The 17,270-nt window shown below is 34.4% G+C and overlaps 2 protein-coding genes and 1 non-coding gene across 4 annotated transcripts; 2 read left to right on the forward strand and 1 right to left on the reverse strand.

Annotated features, from left to right (window-relative positions):
- The first annotated feature begins 8,664 nt into the window (after window positions 1–8,664).
- On the forward strand, window positions 8,665–10,593 carry LOC120132613 (pentatricopeptide repeat-containing protein At3g49240, mitochondrial-like). The gene has a single exon (XM_039149348.1). The coding sequence runs from the start codon at window positions 8,665–8,667 to the stop codon at window positions 10,591–10,593; it is 1,929 nt and encodes a 642-aa protein (XP_039005279.1).
- Window positions 10,594–11,787: 1,194 nt separating this feature from the next.
- TRNAR-UCU lies at window positions 11,788–11,860 on the forward strand. Its single transcript has one exon. It is a non-coding gene; the product is annotated as a tRNA-Arg (tRNA).
- A 762-nt stretch (window positions 11,861–12,622) lies between these two features.
- LOC120132517 (protein yippee-like At4g27745) lies at window positions 12,623–14,166 on the reverse strand. Of its 2 annotated transcripts, none has more exons than XM_039149253.1 (3): window positions 14,063–14,166; window positions 13,584–13,711; window positions 12,623–13,027 (listed from the first exon to the last, which is right to left on the reverse strand). In XM_039149253.1, exons 2-3 carry the CDS (start codon window positions 13,674–13,676, stop codon window positions 12,800–12,802), a joined length of 321 nt encoding a protein of 106 aa, XP_039005184.1. In that variant the 5' UTR covers window positions 13,677–13,711; window positions 14,063–14,166; the 3' UTR covers window positions 12,623–12,799. The 2 variants fall into 2 exon arrangements, with proteins under 2 accessions (XP_039005184.1, XP_039005185.1); XM_039149254.1 differs by lacking the exon at window positions 14,063–14,166 and adding an exon at window positions 13,794–13,823.
- Window positions 14,167–17,270: the final 3,104 nt, after the last annotated feature.

The following is a 17,270-nucleotide window of genomic DNA, read 5'->3' on the forward strand; positions in this document are numbered from 1 at the left end:
CACATCGGAAAAGAACGTCACTGAGAAATAGCCAGGGGGCTCTCCAGACAATATCCCGGTCCTGAAGATGCGTAAAGACCTTCATCCATTTTTCTTTCGAAGCGCCTTCATGCCATTTCAAGGTGATGAATTCACCTAGAGGTGAATAGGTGGTGCTGAAACGGCGGTAGGTAACCCCGTTAGTCTTCCAGAAGTGGCTGTGAATCCAGACCTGAAGGAGCTGAATACACCCGGTAAATCTTCCTCCGCCAGTTCTTCGGCAATGGTTGAGCGATCGAAAGGTCTCGGCCAAGATGGCTGGTGCTGGGTTAACTCGTTTAGAAAGTTGCTCAAATAGTTCCACCACGGCAGCGTCAATGCACCCCAAAGCTTTCGGAAAGATAATCAAACCGTACAGACCCAGTGCAAAAAGGTCTATAGTCTTCCACTCATCATGGTGGTTTTTCATTAGTTGCTTTATGTGGATCCATTCAATTCCTTCTCCACTACCTCTACGCTGAGTCCGATCGATTACCCATTTCTCATCTACTCCTGCAACTTTGGCCAGTGCATTCTTGAAGGGCTGGCTTTTGATGTGTTTAATATAGGCTCGCTCAAGCTTGATGCTTTCACAATGCAGCAGTGTAGTGTATTCTTCGATGGTAGGCACCATGCCCTCTTGGTTAAAAGTGAAGCAACTATATCCCGGGTTCCAGAATTGGACCATGGCTCTGATTAGGGGCTCATCAGTTTTAACCTGAAGCAAGAGTGTAATGTCACCGTACCGTTGGCTGAACTTCTGTCTCCGATCATTCTTCCAACTATCCCAGATATCTCGAAGCTCTTGTACATTGTTTTGTTTCAGGCTGATAGGGGTGTAGCGAACCAACTCTGACACATAGCTTCCTTGAAGACTGTCTCCCTTTTCACTTTGAGTCTTCTCGGACCATAGTCGTGCCTCAGCGTTTTCAATCTCTTGTATTACGACACCTTTGTCCATAAATTCAGATTATTTGAGTTTTAATAAACACCTTTTTAGGGATCAATGGCCTTTTGTTATGATGCAAATGCTAAAAACAAACACAAAGGCAAAAAGGTTAGTAAAATAGAAATAGATAAAAATAAATAAAAATAAATGGTAAATGAAAAAACATAAAAAAAAGGTTAGGAAAGAAATGTCCTAGGTTTTGGAATGTGGTTTTGGGGTAGGCTCTATTTATTCAAAGCCTCCCGGTTTGGGTTCTAAAAACGGTACTCGAGTTCTCCTTGCTGGCGCCCCCTTGGACCGACCAGACCCTTAGTCCGAAACCCATCACAGGATAGTGTGGACTAAGTTAAACTCGAGAGGACCCATTCCCTTATGCCCGTACGGAGAATAAATTCACACGAAGGCATAAGGTATATGAATCCCGAAGGCTACTTGCTAGGCCCATACGGTGAATAAATTCACACGAAGGCGTCGCTTTCACCCCCACTTAAAACGGGTTCGGAGCTCGGGTATAGAGCCTTAGATAAAAAAACTTTGAAGTCTGAAATCATGAGAAAACGATTAGTCCAACTATTTACTCGAAAATATAATCAAAAGTAAGTAAAAAGGATCGAAATATTACCTTAAAATTTAAACTTACCATTTTCGTTAAAAAAGACAACTGGAAATTATCTTAGCCTGACTCACTTAAAGGGTCCCCAGCAGAGTCGCCAAGCTGTCGCAACCGTCTTTCGGTTGGGCCCCGGAATTGGGCTTCGACTTGGATTGATTGGGTTAGAGTCGCCACCGATTATTTAGTTAAAAATAAATAGGTTAATCGGATACCTTATATCTTACCTGATCTGCGTCTTACCAAAGATATGTCGGATTCGGGAGTCGGTTACAGCTAAGGAAGGATTAGCACCCTTGAACTGCCCTTTCGGTACTACGTAATTTCCAGTTGTCTTTAATTAAGAAAGTTGTAAATTTAAATTAAAATGTAAAATGACGATCCAAATTACTTACCTTAGATCGCTTAAATTGTACCCTTAAAAGATCAAGACATATATTAGATAAGGAATGCAAATAAAACACCTAAGGTAAAATGGAAAACAAATAAGACGAGGAAAATATAGAATATAAAAAGAATATATATGATGGTAATAATAATAAAGATATAAACAATGGGAAAAATAAAAGATATATATAATAGTAATAAATAAAAAACTAAAAAACTAAAATAAATAAATAACTATAATCAAATATGTACATATAAAATAAAAAGGAATAATGAAAATAAAATAAAAAAATATATATAAAGTAGAATAAAATGAAAACGATAATGATGTTAAAAAACACGAAAGCTATATATAAATATCAAATATATTATTAAATAAAACAAATGAATAAAAATAAATATACAGATAATAATAAAAGAAAAAAAATATATGTTTATATACGCTATCAATAATACTTAAAATAATAAAATTAACGATGGTTATGTATAGAGATAAATAAAAATAAATACATAAAGTAAATGAAAAAATATAAAGAATATACATATAATAATAAAAGGAAAAAAATATATGTTTATATACGCTATCAATAATACTTAAAATAATAAAAATAACGATGATTATGTGTATATATATATATATGTATAATAAAATAAAATAAAAATATACATAAAATATATATATATATATATATATATATATATATAAATAAAGGAATAAAACATAATAATAATGAAAATATAGTATATAATAATAGTAGGGACTAAATTGAAAACGAAATAAACTCAAGGGTCAATTTACAAGGATTTCGGGTTCAATAATCGATTCAGAGGACCAAATTAAATGTTTTTGAAACTGGAGAACCAAAACGCAAATCTCTCGCTTCTTGAAAAAACATGCGGGTTCGAGGTTCATCGGGTCGGGCACGAGCTGGAACGGGTTTGATATATGACTCAAACATATTTTTTTGTTTCATTTCTCTCCTCACAATCAAAAGCTCTCCTCCCCTCTCTGAAGAATGCTCCCAAGTGTTCTTCAGAAAATAAGAACACGGCCGGATTCTTCAAGAATCTAGAAACCGACCGCCCTACGCCGCCTCGCCGCCGCCGTTGAACGGCGACGGCCGCCGTTCATCGGCGGCAAAACCCGTTTTTTTTCTCTGTTTTCCAAAGCTTTTTAAATCTAGTTTTCAAAAATCGAAATATTTTTTTATAAAAAACGAGCCTCGGGGGCTAGATCTACAGAAGAAGATCCCGACCAAGCCCCTCCGTTCATCGGCTAAAATGCTCTTTTTGGGTTTCTTTCGAACCAAAGCTTAACAAAGACACAAGACAAGGAAGAAAAACACGCAAAAGGTATGAACTTTTTACCTTTCTTTTCGAAATATTTGCACGAAACCTTCGAAAAAAAATCTGAATGCTTGGTTATGTCTTGCTGGTAATTTTGCTTATAACTTTACTTGTATTCAGTATGAAAAAAAAATCCCCCTTCCACTGGGTTCTGATTACATATTTATAGTATAAGAAATAAACTGTCCTTAGAGATTGAATCCGAGTAAGACTCGGTTTGGTTGTTTGGAATCCCACTAACACACGTTGCTTTGCTTGGTGTCTCATGTGCTTACGTTTGTTGGTGGTTGTTTGACATTGAGGAGTTCAAGGCGCCGAGATAACCGGGGATGAATGCCGGTGAGACGTGGGACACGGGACTCTCGTATGGGGACAGTTACGGCGTTGGCTGGAACTTGCTAGGGTTCTTGGACACCTTTGCTTGCTGGGTCACGAGTCTATTGGGCCTGGGTCGCTTTGGGCCATTTTTATTGCTGTACAAAGTAAAGAAAATAATATCATATGCATGCATATTATACAATGTACATAGTGCACACTAAAATAATGTAACACATAGATATTGTATAATATATAGTTATAAGCAAGGACGAAATTGTGTGTTTACAGTTTTGAAAAAAACAACAGTTTAGATACTAAAATGACCCAAAACAAATAGTTTATATATTAAATGCATAATTTACCCTTAATTTTTTTAATGAAAAAAGATAATAAATTTTAGGTTCACCGCGTTTCTTTATAACGAGAAAGATTGTCAAATGGTTTGAGTTTATAGTTTAAATAATATGTAAAAAAATATTATGTTAGAAATTTTGTTAAAATATAGGTATCAAATTGCATATTTTAAAAGTATAAATATTATATGATAGTTTGTTTAGATATATGCATCGTTTAGAGGTCACACAAACATTATATCCCCAAATTATGAATTTTATTCTAAATTACTCTTTAATCTTTTGAATATTTCAAGTTCATCTTCAAATAATGACCCTCATTTTATGTTGATTTCTAAATTTTTGAATATTCTAATTTTATCCCTAAATCTATGTAATGATTTAGGGATGGTATTGGAGCATTTGAAAATTTAGGAACCAGTTTAGAATGAGGATCATACTTTGGAAATGAATGTAAAGCATTCAAAAGTTTGGGGATTATTTTAAGAGAAAATAACCTCAATGACCAAAAATGCCTTATAATATACGATTTTAACCAACTTTTTTTGGATTTGCCAAAATGACCAACTAAATCGTAATGCGATCGATAATTCGCAACGCGATTTCAGGTATCGCAAATCAGTTTCCAGATTCGCAACGCGATTCTAACTATCGCATTACGATTTTCCAAATTCGCGTTGCGATTTTCCGAATTCGCAATGCGATAGTCCAAAATCGCATTGCGATAGCACTATTCACTGTTGCGATAGCAATGTTCACCGTTGCGGTAGCACTGTTCACATTGCGAATTTACGATATTACTGTTGTTTTCTGTCCAGAATGATGCAAAAAATCTTCAAACTTGGGATTTTTTTTTTGTTTGAATCCTCTTTAATGGTGTATGGATTTATTTAAGTTTAATTTTGTTTAAGAATGGATTTTTTTGTTGCGATAGTACTGTTCACACGATCTGGATCCAAGTGCATTTTCTTTTTCTAATATTATTCCAATAGGTCTAGTTCTTAATTAACAGATGCTGATGCATTTAAGACTCATTTAATCTTTTTTTTCATACAGTAAATTTTTTTTCAGTATGTCAGTGAAACATCTCTAGAACCAAAATTGATGATTATTTCAGAGAGACAATGATAGCTCATCAATCAAGACCATGCAAATACTAAACCATGGAATGTTTTAGCTTCAAACCCAGCAGCAAATTGGTCCATGAAAAATTCATATGGCCAACCATGTGTTGGTCTCCCTGTACAGTTTTCAGCTTCATTATAAACAATGCTCACTATCATCATAATCATCACAAACAAAACATTACTCAATAATTAAAAATCTTTAAGATAGAATAATAAACAATGCTCATAAATAACAATCAGCTTCATTCACGATTTGATCCTTCAACTATATTTATTTTCAGGAAAACTACATTCAAGATCATTATTGATTAGTTTTCTTCTTATTTTGATCACTATCGCAATGGTGAACAGTGCTATCGCAACGGTGAACAGTGCTATCACAACTGTGAACAGTGCTATCACAACAGTGAACAGTGCTATCGCAACGGTGAACAGTGCTATCGCAATGCGATTTTGGACTATCGCATTGCGAATTTGGAAAATCGCAATGCGATAGTCAGAATCGCGTTGCGAATCTGGAAACTGATTTGCGATACCGGAGATCGCATTGCGAATTATCGATCACATTGCGATTTAGTTGGTCATTTTGGCAAATCCAAAAAAAGTTGGTTAAAATCGTATATTATAAGGTATTTTTGGCCACTGAGGTTATTTTCTCTTATTTTAAACTGTGAGTCATAATTTGGTGATGAACTTAAAATGCTGAAAAAATTCAAAGACCGATTTAAAATTGGGGTCATAGTTTAGGGATGCTTGGTAAAGTTAACTCTACACATTTTTTTATTAATCTAAGAGTGATTAAAATATAATATATATTCGAAAGATTCTCAATCAATTTAACAACGAACACACAAATACCCCTAACATACTATGTGCTGAACCAAAATCTCTAAGAATAACAATAAATTTTTTAATCGCTGTGATAACTGAGTTTGTGTATTAACTCTATATATTTTATCAAAGTGGAAATACCAAATATAACATTATCCTTAAATCCAAATATAAAAACTAATGACAAATCTTAACAAACTATTTGAGAAGCTACTTAAAATTTATAAAATTGATAGAAGCTTAAATTATTTTTTCTCAAGGAAAATAATAATAATTAACTTTAAAAAAATTAAAGAAATTTTAATTAAAAAATTGAAATAAATTAAAACTTGACGATTTTTTTAAATAGAATACCAATATAAAAAACAATGAACGAAAATAGGCACAATCCCGTCTAGTTAGATAGGGATGATAAACAGGTGGGGTGGATGCAAATATTATTTTCGTATCTTTATACTCATTTAATATTTTTGTATCAATCATCTATATATCGTTTACGATGGGTGAAATTTTTAAATCCATACTCACATATTCGGATATATTCTCAAATTCACCCCACATCCACTACCTAATTGGTTACCCACCACCTATTTCGTATCTATCTATAATTGCCTAATAGTAACTTCACAGATTATATAAGCGATTGTCTTCAATTCTAAAAATGTTTATACTCTAACATTTGGCTAAAGTACAAATCATGTTATATAAACTTAAAATTTACATAATAATCTCTAAAATTATACATAAATTCATAATAGTCCAAGATTTTCATGGTTAGTAACTAGTGAGCGAGCGGATATGGGACGGAGGAATATAGAGTGTGTATGGTCTCAAACTTATCACCTACCCATTATCCAAGGTGAGTATGACTTTTTACATCCACATTCATCAACTGCTCACTAAACTTATACCTATTCCCGTTCTAATTGAAACAGATATAATATAAAATCTACGAAATTATATCCGTCTATCGTCCTTATTTTATCATATAGGTTTCCGTAGTTATCGTGTCATGTGAGAAATATATGGCTAAGATTTAAAAAATTATTACCGTTTAAATATGCATTATTTTTTTTTTGAAGTGCGTTTAAATATGCATTAAATTAATTGTTTTAAGTCCCTTTCTCCCACTTGCTATATACAGCCTTGTTTTGTCTTAAAACATTTAATTTAGTTAAATAATTAAATTAAGTCAACATCGATATTCCAACTTGCGTTGTTTCCAAATTTGTTTCTACCATATTTTCAAGGGTAAAGTATATAAATGGTCCCTAGACTATTGGATGATATTTTATTATGTCCTTTGACTATTAAAAGTTATAAAATGATCATTTGACTATATGATGTTGCTTTTTTTAGTCCATCGACTATTAAAAGTTATAAAACGGTCACTTGACTATTTCATATGTTCCAAAATCGTCATTTTTGGTTAAAATTTTGGCGACAATATAAGTTAAACGTTAACATATTGACTAATGATATGATAATCGTTTGAGATTATGTGATCAAATTTTTAATGAATTTTGGCATATTTTCCAGCATATTATCAATATAATTTAGTTTAGTTCTCATCTTTTGATGGCTAATGTCTGCGCTTACGTGTGTGTATGTATATTATGTTTTGTCAATTCTTTCACTTTCGAGTTGGGCAAATCTTTCTTAATGAAAATGATTAATGCTAAATTTTGATTTCTTATTGATTAAAATATTATCTAAACTTGTTGAGTGTTATCCTTTAATATCTTTTAAATAAGCTTTAATTATAACTCTTTTTCTTATCATAAAATTTGTATGGATTATATCTTACCTTTTGTTATTGTAATTATCTGAAAATAAAGTTGGAAGATTAATGTTTCAGCATGAGAATGAAAGGTTTTGGGCGTTAACTGACATGTTTGGTTCAAGTGATAAGTAATTTGATATAGTTTAAATAAGATATCGAGTTTGAGTCATTGTGTATATATAAAATTCATATTGGGATGCTCACCCACCAAAATCATGTATATAATACGGATCGATCCAGATTAATCAAGGCAAAACTTTAAGATCAGGAGGACAACAAAAAAAGTTTTGGATGTTTATCGAAAATTAATTAGATTAACGAAATGATATATTAAATCATTTAAATAAGATAAAAATTTGAATTACTAAGTGATACTTGGGCCACTTTGAGTCGAAACTGATGAGTAAAATAGACTCAGTAGTGTAGACGGGTTAATTATTTAGGCCAATTGACATTATATATTTTATTTTGAGAACTACGACATTTGTTATATTGACTTAGAACTCGTCTTATATGATGAGTTTTAATAAAATATTTTTTATTGTAATTTGTCACTATGATGTAACAAAATTCTAAACAAAATTATTTATATATTTTTGGAACTTATTATTTCGACATGATAAATTTGAATAAAAAATATTATTTAAATAAACTCGTTATGTAAACTTGACGAGTTTATCCTATACCACAACATTTATCATGGATCTCAAATTAATGTTTGAGATGATCTAATAGGTCGATTTTTTTACCCGCATGATGTATTGAGCTAATTTTACGAAATTGATGGACTGGAGGCCCAAACACGTAGAACTCAAGTCCGGTACGTTGTCAGACCCGACCCGATCATATCTTTCGACCTTAAGAGTCCCTTAAACCCTATCAAGTTTACCCGGATCGAATCCAAAAACCCTAACTTTCCTTCCATTTTACATCACAAGGAAATGGCGCTTCTCAAACCCGCCTTCCTCAACCACATCAAAATCCTCGCCAATCCGAGCCACCGTCTACCGCCCTCTTTCATTACCCTCCGCTGCCTCTCATTTAGTACCCCAGAAGACGCCGCCGCCGAACGCCGCCGCCGCAAGCGTCGTCTACGTGTCGAACCTCCGCTCTCCTCTGCCCAACGCTCTCAACAACAAGTTCAACAGGTTGCCCCACCGAGACCAATCCAAAACCCAAACGCCCCTAAAGTCCCTGAACCCGTAACCGCTCTCTCCGGCAACCGCCTCAACCTCCACAACAAGATCTTGAAGCTCATCCGAGAGAACGACCTGGAGGAGGCTTCTTTATACACGCGCCACTCTGTTTACTCCAATTGCCGCCCCACGATTTACACTGTGAACGCTGTCTTGAACGCCCAGCTCCGGCAATCGAAATACGCCGACCTACTCTCTCTGCATCGGTTCATAACCCTGGCCGGAATCGCCCCCAATGTGATAACACACAATCTTATTTTCCAAACCTATCTCGATTGCAAAAAACCCGATACTGCCCTTGAGCATTACAAGCAGTTCATCAACGAGTCCCCGGTTAGTCCTTCTCCTACTACTTATAGGATTTTAGTGAAAGGGCTGGTGGATAATGGGAAATTGGATAAGGCTATGGAAATGAAGGAGGAAATGGCCGAGAAAGGTTTGGCTCCTGATCCCATTGTTTATAGTTTTTTAATGTTCGGTTGTGCAAAGAACCGGGATTCAGATGGGATTTTTAAGCTTTTTGAGGAGTTAAAAGAGAATAAAGACGGGGTTCTGGAAGATGGGGTCATTTACGGGAGCTTAATGAACGGGTATTTCATGAAGGGAATGGAGAAAGAAGCTATGGAGTGTTATGAAGAAGTTTGTGGAGAGAATTCGATGGTTAAGATGAGTGCTGTTGCTTATAACTATGTTCTTGACGCACTAAGTAAGAACGGGAAGTTTGATGAGGCTTTAAGGTTGTTTGATAGGATGAAAAATGAGCATAATCCTCCTAGGAGATTAGCAGTGAATTTGGGAAGCTTTAATGTGATTGTCGATGGATATTGCACCGAAGGTAAGTTTAAGGAAGCCATGGATGTTTTCAGGTCAATGCGTGATTATAGATGTAGTCCGGATTCTTTGTCGTTTAACAATTTGATTGATCAGCTGTGCCAAAATGGATTGTTGGGTGAAGCTGAGGAGCTATATGGTGGAATGGGGGCTGAGGGTGTTAGCCCGGATGAGTATACTTATGTTCTGTTGATGTATGCTTGCTTTAAAGTGAATAGGATTGATGATGGGGCTTCATATTTTAGGAAGATGGTGGAGGCGGGTTTGAGGCCAAACTTGGCTGTTTATAATAGGTTGGTCGATGAATTGATTAAAGCCGGGAAGGTGCATGAGGCAAAATCGTTTTATGATACAATGGTGAAGAAGCTGAAGATGGATGATGCCAGCTATAAGTTCATGATGAAAGCACTTAGTGATGTGGGAAAGTTGGATGATGTGCTGAAGATGGTTGATGAGATGTTGGATGAGGAAAGCTCTGATTTTAATGATGAGTTGCAAGAATTTGTTAGAGAGTTGTTAAGAAATGTAGGGAGGGAAGATGATTTGACAAAGCTTATGGAGGAGAAAGAGAGACTGAAGGCCGAAGCTAAAGCTCGGGAAATCGAAGCTTCAGAAGCAGCCAAGAGAAGTGCCAAAGCTGCAGTCGCATCTTTACTTCCATCAAAGTTATTTGGGAAAAAAGAAGGTGAATCTGAGTCATCTCTGGCCGCTGAAAACACCATTGACGCTTCCTCTCAGGGTGAAGTGCCAGAAGAAGATAAGAGTGAAGTGCCTACCGAGGAAGCTACTGCTGTGGAGCCTGTTGCAGATTCTAATGCTGTTGAAGCAAAGCAGCTATTCTGATAAAAATATTGTCTTAAACTGATATTGCAAAAGGTAGCAAGTAATATCTCTATATTTTAATGGAATCTTTTATGTTCATTTATGGGCTCAGTTTTATCTGCTTGTCTCTGTAATTAATGTTGAGATACTTGCTAATGCGCTTTCCACTATGAATCAAAACATCATTTTTCTTAGTGCAAAAAGAAGGTTGGGGAAGAAGATAATTCTTATTGCACGCTTACATAGAAGCTGTTTTGATCGATAACAATATACAAGAAAAGGGTTGGCAGAGAAAAAAAGTGTCATGTTTCATCACCGACCAAACAGAAGAATGTCGTGTAGACAGCCATACCCAGGTGGAAGGCTTCAAAGTGTAGGCAAAAATACTGACCATAACAATTGAATACCCGACAAACAGCAGCAAAAACAAACGTCGATTAAGGCTTATACTAGGAAGATTATTACAGACCACATTGACATTGGATCGTAGTAATAAAAAGATTATAAAACGTACTGTTAGCATACAAGTAGCTTTTGCCACTTCCCGAGGGTTGGATTTCACGTATCGATGATTAATCTTGATTCCCCCGACCAAAGAAACTGAGGGAATGAGGTGGCTAAGAGAGCGTTTGATGAAAACGAACAGATGATGCTATTTGATAATGCTAAAAGTAATGTTGCATTTCATAACTCCGAGGGTGCTGTTTGATAATGTTTAGGTGGTAAATGAACATATCGTTTGATAAACTGTTTTTATAATATTTATTTATGTTCATTTATTAAGTAAAATAAACAAGTATGAATAAATTTTATATATTAATTTAATAAATGAATAAAAGGAACAACTGTGTATTTGATTCGATTATGTTTACGGAAATGTTCATTTATCGACTCGTTTATCTTGTTCTCCTTTTCCTTTTGTTTTTTTTTAAATTTTTAATATTGATGAAGCTAGGTACTAAATTAAACATAAAGTGAACTTTAAAGTTCAAACTATGAAGCCTAAGAAGTTTGAGTACTCACGTAATTTCATTGTTTTTTATATAAGTAAGCATATTTGCGAATATTAAACGAATAGAACACGAATACTTTAAAAAATAAATAAACAAACATGTTACTAAAAATGTTCATAATTTAAATGAACACAAGTTCAACCATTCAAGTTTGTTTATTGTCCTTCTAAATAAAAAACATTATACAGCTTGTTAATAAGAAGCACCCATGGCCTAATGGATAAGGCGCTTGACTTCTAATCAAGCGATTGTGGGTTCGAGTCCCACTGGGTGTGTATACTGCTTTTGGCCAGACTCAGCTCGCGATCATATTTTCCTTGATTATCCTTTATCTGGTCGGACTTGGTATCGAGTTCGCCTCACCTATCACATGCTGTTGAGGATGTTTTGATTGGGAATTGAAAACCGATTCTTGCCTTTTGGACTAATTGATTTCTATACGTGGTGTTGTTCGTCGTAAAATATTTCATTTGATCCGATTAAGAAAATGATTCAAGAAGATAATCCCGAAAAAGGTTAATAAAATTCTTGGATTAATTTCATTCTTATAATGCCATGTGTTGAATACATTGAACTATATTATAAACTGCAAATTGCAAACGGTCCATCGTATCTATCCTATTTATCCATGCACCTAATTCTCCTAACAAAGTTCAAAAACTGCCTAACATTGACATGTCGGACCATGTCAATAAATCGGTATACAAGTCCAACAAGGCACTCAACTTATGACATATTTCTCAAACAACAGAAGCTCTATTAGCCAATAGGATATATATAGATTTATGACTTATTTTCGAACAACATCGTCCGCAAGATGTATGTGAGTTTTAAAATGATCACATTATAATGCTAAATTGACCAAACTAAGAGTATATAGACCAAACCCACTACTTTCACATAATATATGGACTAATAGATGAATTTGACCTATAATATTTTCCTCTCCTACAGCTTCAACAATGGAGAAATGTCTCAGATCCTTGCAAAAGAAAACAACATTTTAATCACATGTACTACACAATAGAATGTTGTCATGGACAATTAATTAACAATACCTTATGAACACGGGAATTACCAATCTGTTAAGAATACAAGGTTCGAAACAATAACAAATTTCCCAATGAGGCAACGGGTTTTTCTGTACAAAATGAACGTCTGAGCATGGATAACAATTATATCAAACACGGGAATGAATGGGACGGTGCCGGGTGTTACCAATCCTCCTTAACGATCTTCGCCTTCTCGAGTATGAACTTCCCTTCCTTATACTTTTGCGAGGCCTCGTAAGCTCGCTCATATTTCCAGCCTAAAACCTGATGGCAATCGGCGCAGTAAATATCGGCCACGGTGTGGAGACCGGTTATGAGATTCCTGTCTTCTTTCGGTCCTGTGGTTATATTCATTGCGTGCGAGAACAAAAATGCTCGGCCATTTCTTCCCTATACGGAACAAAATCATGGAGAAAAAAAAGAATGTGGGGCAAAGGTCTACTAAGATCCTTTCGATTGCTCAAACATGACACTAATTTGAATCTCTGCAATGTTTAATTTGAATCTATATGCAACAAGCTATGCAAATCGGGCAGTTCATTTTTCTCAAAGTTCTCGTGTTCGAAAACCTATCAGACACACATCCAAATTCGAGTAACATAACATAAACAGGTAAGAACCCATATTCAAGCACATGTTCAACAAACTTCACTCCGTGTTCAACACATATTCAAACATTAATATGAGCTATGATCAAATCATGTAAGTGCCTAGATTCGAAACTCACTAAAATTCAGATAACATAGGTCCTTTGTATAAGTTCTTTATAATCTAATAATGATCATATATTTTGAGGGTTTCGGACCCCTCGACGAAATGTCATACAAAACACACGGGAATATCGGGATCGTCGAGGGGTCCAAAAACCCTCGGCAAAATGCAGAAAAAACCTAGCTCAAATCCAAACATTTGGAAACAGAATTTCAGCCATTTTTTAGAGCTCTACCTGGAAACACTTGGAAATTATATCATCGTGGAGAGAAACACGGTTCCGACAATTTGAGCAGCTGTACAATCGTGGACCCAATGATTCCGCCATTGATCAACAACTTTCAAGCTTAAAAACCCTCGATACTGAGACAAAAAGGAAAACGAAAATCAAAACCACAAGCAGGGAGAAACTGAACCAATTTCCAGCAAAAGAAAAGGGGAAAACCCAGTGAACAAGAAAGAGCAAGAAAGAAGACGAACCCCTTTCACCTAAAACGATTCAATGATAGATTGATGAAAAAAAAAATTAAGTATTTGCGTGCAAGACTAAGCCAAAGTGGATTACAGAGATTCCATACATTTTGATTAAACAAATGGGTGGATGAAAAGGACAGGGGAGATGATCTTAATAACATGAATAAACTACAAAAAGAAATATTTCAACGTGAGAATCTTGCGAGAGAGGGATTAACATAGTTCCTTAGCATCACTGACCTGATTTCTGAGGGTGAAAGCTCGGTTTCATCTAATGGGAAGATTGGGGTGTTTTTAAAAGAGATGATTTTGATTTTGATATATTTTATCTCTTCTTTCTCAGACACTATTGTTTCTTGTCGAAGAAAAAGGAGGTGTGGCGGTAATAGGGTTCCACACGCGCGTAACTGGCTGTAGGGGGAATGCATTGTCGATTGAAGTGTGGTCCGCTTTGCTTGCTTCAAGCTTAAACATCCTTCGTGGTGCTGGGACCAGACAGAATAGCGCGTGACGTTAAGGCTGTTGTTTCGATGAAATTTACCATTTCCCCTCGGGTCTTTTCTCCTTGGTCAATCCCTATAATCTATATCCTTTGTTTTTTCTTTTTCTTAGTCCCTATACTATACATAAACCAGCGATTTAATCATGCTTCTTAAATTGATTGCTTTTAAGCTACTCCTAGTCTAGTTTTTTTTAGGGTTTAAGATTTAGGGTTTCATCGATATTATTTCTGGAGATGAAGTGAACGTTACAATGTTCATAGGAGATGAAGTCTTAGTGTTATAACTGGGTGAACAATGGAAAAGACGTACCGTGTTCTTGTCGGTATCCTTAGTACTATAATATTCATCCCATCTCCGAAAATAATTCGTAATATATTTTTTCAACAACCCATAATAAAAACAGTTACCTATTTTAGAGTCAAATTAATCATTTTATTATAATTGAATTTTATCCTTTAAAATTATAAAATTATTTAGATGAATAAAGAGTATTTAATTTTTAATAGTTTCACATTATTATAAAATAATATAAATTCAAAATCTCTCATAATAGTTAATAATATACTCATCTTATTATATAATTACTTGAATCAAAATCTTTGAAACTCTTTGAATGTTGAAATTACATTAAGATTACATGATAAATGTCATGAATTTTTAAAAAGAATATAATTCAATGTGATAAATATATTAAAAGATCTCCCGAAATTTGGGTTTTTGAAGATAAGGGGGACAATATTAATGGTAGGCAGGGAGTGGCTTAAATCCCAAGAAAAGTAGTAGGTCAAATCTACATTATTAATATTATATATATATATATATATACGGTATTTTAATTTAGGGTAATTTACACCAATCATCATTGAATTTCTCTCTCTCTTCTATTTCACTAACTATATTTTAAATCTATTCATTTTTCTCATTAAATTTAATACAAATATCATTTTCTGTCACTCTACCGTTAAAGTTAAAATGACACCGTTTTAGACAAAATACAAATTTCACCAAAACGACGTCGTTTTGCATATATATAACAGCTCATTTATAACACCGTTTAGTGAGAAAACGACTGAGTGACCAAAAATGTTAATTGTGTTGAATTCAATGAGGAAAACAAACGAATTTGAAGCACAATGAGTGAAATATAAAATAGAGTAAAATTTAGTGAAGATTGGTGTAATTTACCCTTTAGGGTTCGTTTGGTTCACGGAATGTAAGATTACCAGTGGGAATAAAAGATTACCGGGGAATAAGATTACTGAGAATGTTGTATTTTGTGTGTTTGGTTGGTTTAGCAGGAATGTAAGATTATCATGTTTGGTTAAAGGAATAAAAAATTATTGAAATGTATATTTGACCAAATTGTCCTTATTATATATTTGTATAATATTACAAATTGTAAAATATATTTATATATTTTCTTTAAAAAATTAAATTCATAATATTTATATAATTTTTTTATAAAATTAAAAATATAAAAAAGGTTTAATGAAAGGGTAAATTTTTTTAACCCCTGAACTTCATATAAAATTTTAATTATAGACTTTTTTTTATAAATCTAAAATAATTTAAGGATAAATTTGTAATTTAACCTTCGTAGAATTTTTATTATTTAATGACAGAAGAATGATATTTTTGAAATAAAAATAAAAATTTAAGGGCATTTTAGTCCAAAACGTCGGTAATGTTACAATACCTAAGGGAAATGAGATAATGACATTCCCGGTAATATACCCCAAAAAATCTACTATTGATAATAAAACATTACCGAGAATGAGATTCCCGGCTAACCAAACATAGGAATGTGGGATTCCCATCCCATGGGAATCCCACAATCTTTGAACCAAACACGGTCCTTGAACCAAACACCCCCTTAATTTATAGGAGTATATTTATTTGAATGACGTCATGGTAGTAAAATTACACATAGTAGTACATTTCAGACATAAATGAAACCCAGTAATCTAGTATTGTTGGAACATCTTAATTTCCTCGAGGATGAACTTGCCCTCCTTGAACCTGTTTTTGATGTCATAAGCTTCAACGTATTTCCATCCCAATTCTTCACCGCACTTGCTGCAGAATATATCAGCAATGCTGAACCGACCCGTCATCAACTGCTTGTCGTATTTCGGACCCAACACCACGTTCATCGCGTGTTGGAACATATAAGCTTTTCCAGATTTGGCCTGTTGATCAAAACCAAAGAAACCATTGATAAAAGCATCATAATCTTCGGTCAGAATCTGGTCGGATTCACAGAAATCAAAGATTGTAGGGACTAACTATGTAATTCGTAGAGAGGAGATCCTGGACGAGAGCGAGGGGATTCCGGCAGCTGCTGCATCGGTACAGGGGATTAGCACTGGACTCCATTGATGTCCACTGAGGCTAGCTTGCTATACAATTAAAACCCAGAATTGCAGATTAATATTTGAGTTAAAAGCAAATAATCCAAGATGCTAACTTGAAGAAAAGAAAGCATACATGAATGGTGAATTTTCCCAGTTCTGCTGCTGAGATAAGAGATGGGAATTCACGTTGGGTGTGGGAATGGTTAAATAAAAGAAAGGTGGCTCTATAAGTCAACAAATTGTTAGAAGAATAATGGTCGAGTAAGGGAGGACATGATTGGTTGGTTAGGTATTCATCGTCATGGTTCCTTGGGGACGAAGTTAAGTATAAAGATAAACCATTTATCAAACAAAGTGGTATCACGGATAGGGGTGTTACTATTCGGTTTTCACCGAATTAATTGATTGAACTAAATTAGTTAGATTAATTCGGTCGGTCATCGAATTAGTTAAGTCGAGAAACGTTAATTTTTGTAATATTCAGTGAACGGTTAATTCGATTCGAAATTGATTAATTAATCGAATTAACTAAAATTATTAAATATTATATATATTAAATCCATATTTTAAGCTCAAAACCATTAAAAATTA

Source organism: Hibiscus syriacus, unplaced genomic scaffold, assembly GCF_006381635.1.
Source record: "Hibiscus syriacus cultivar Baekdansim isolate YM2019G1 unplaced genomic scaffold, ASM638163v2 tig00110569_pilon, whole genome shotgun sequence".
In the NCBI taxonomy this organism is placed as follows: Eukaryota; Viridiplantae; Streptophyta; class Magnoliopsida; order Malvales; family Malvaceae; genus Hibiscus; species Hibiscus syriacus.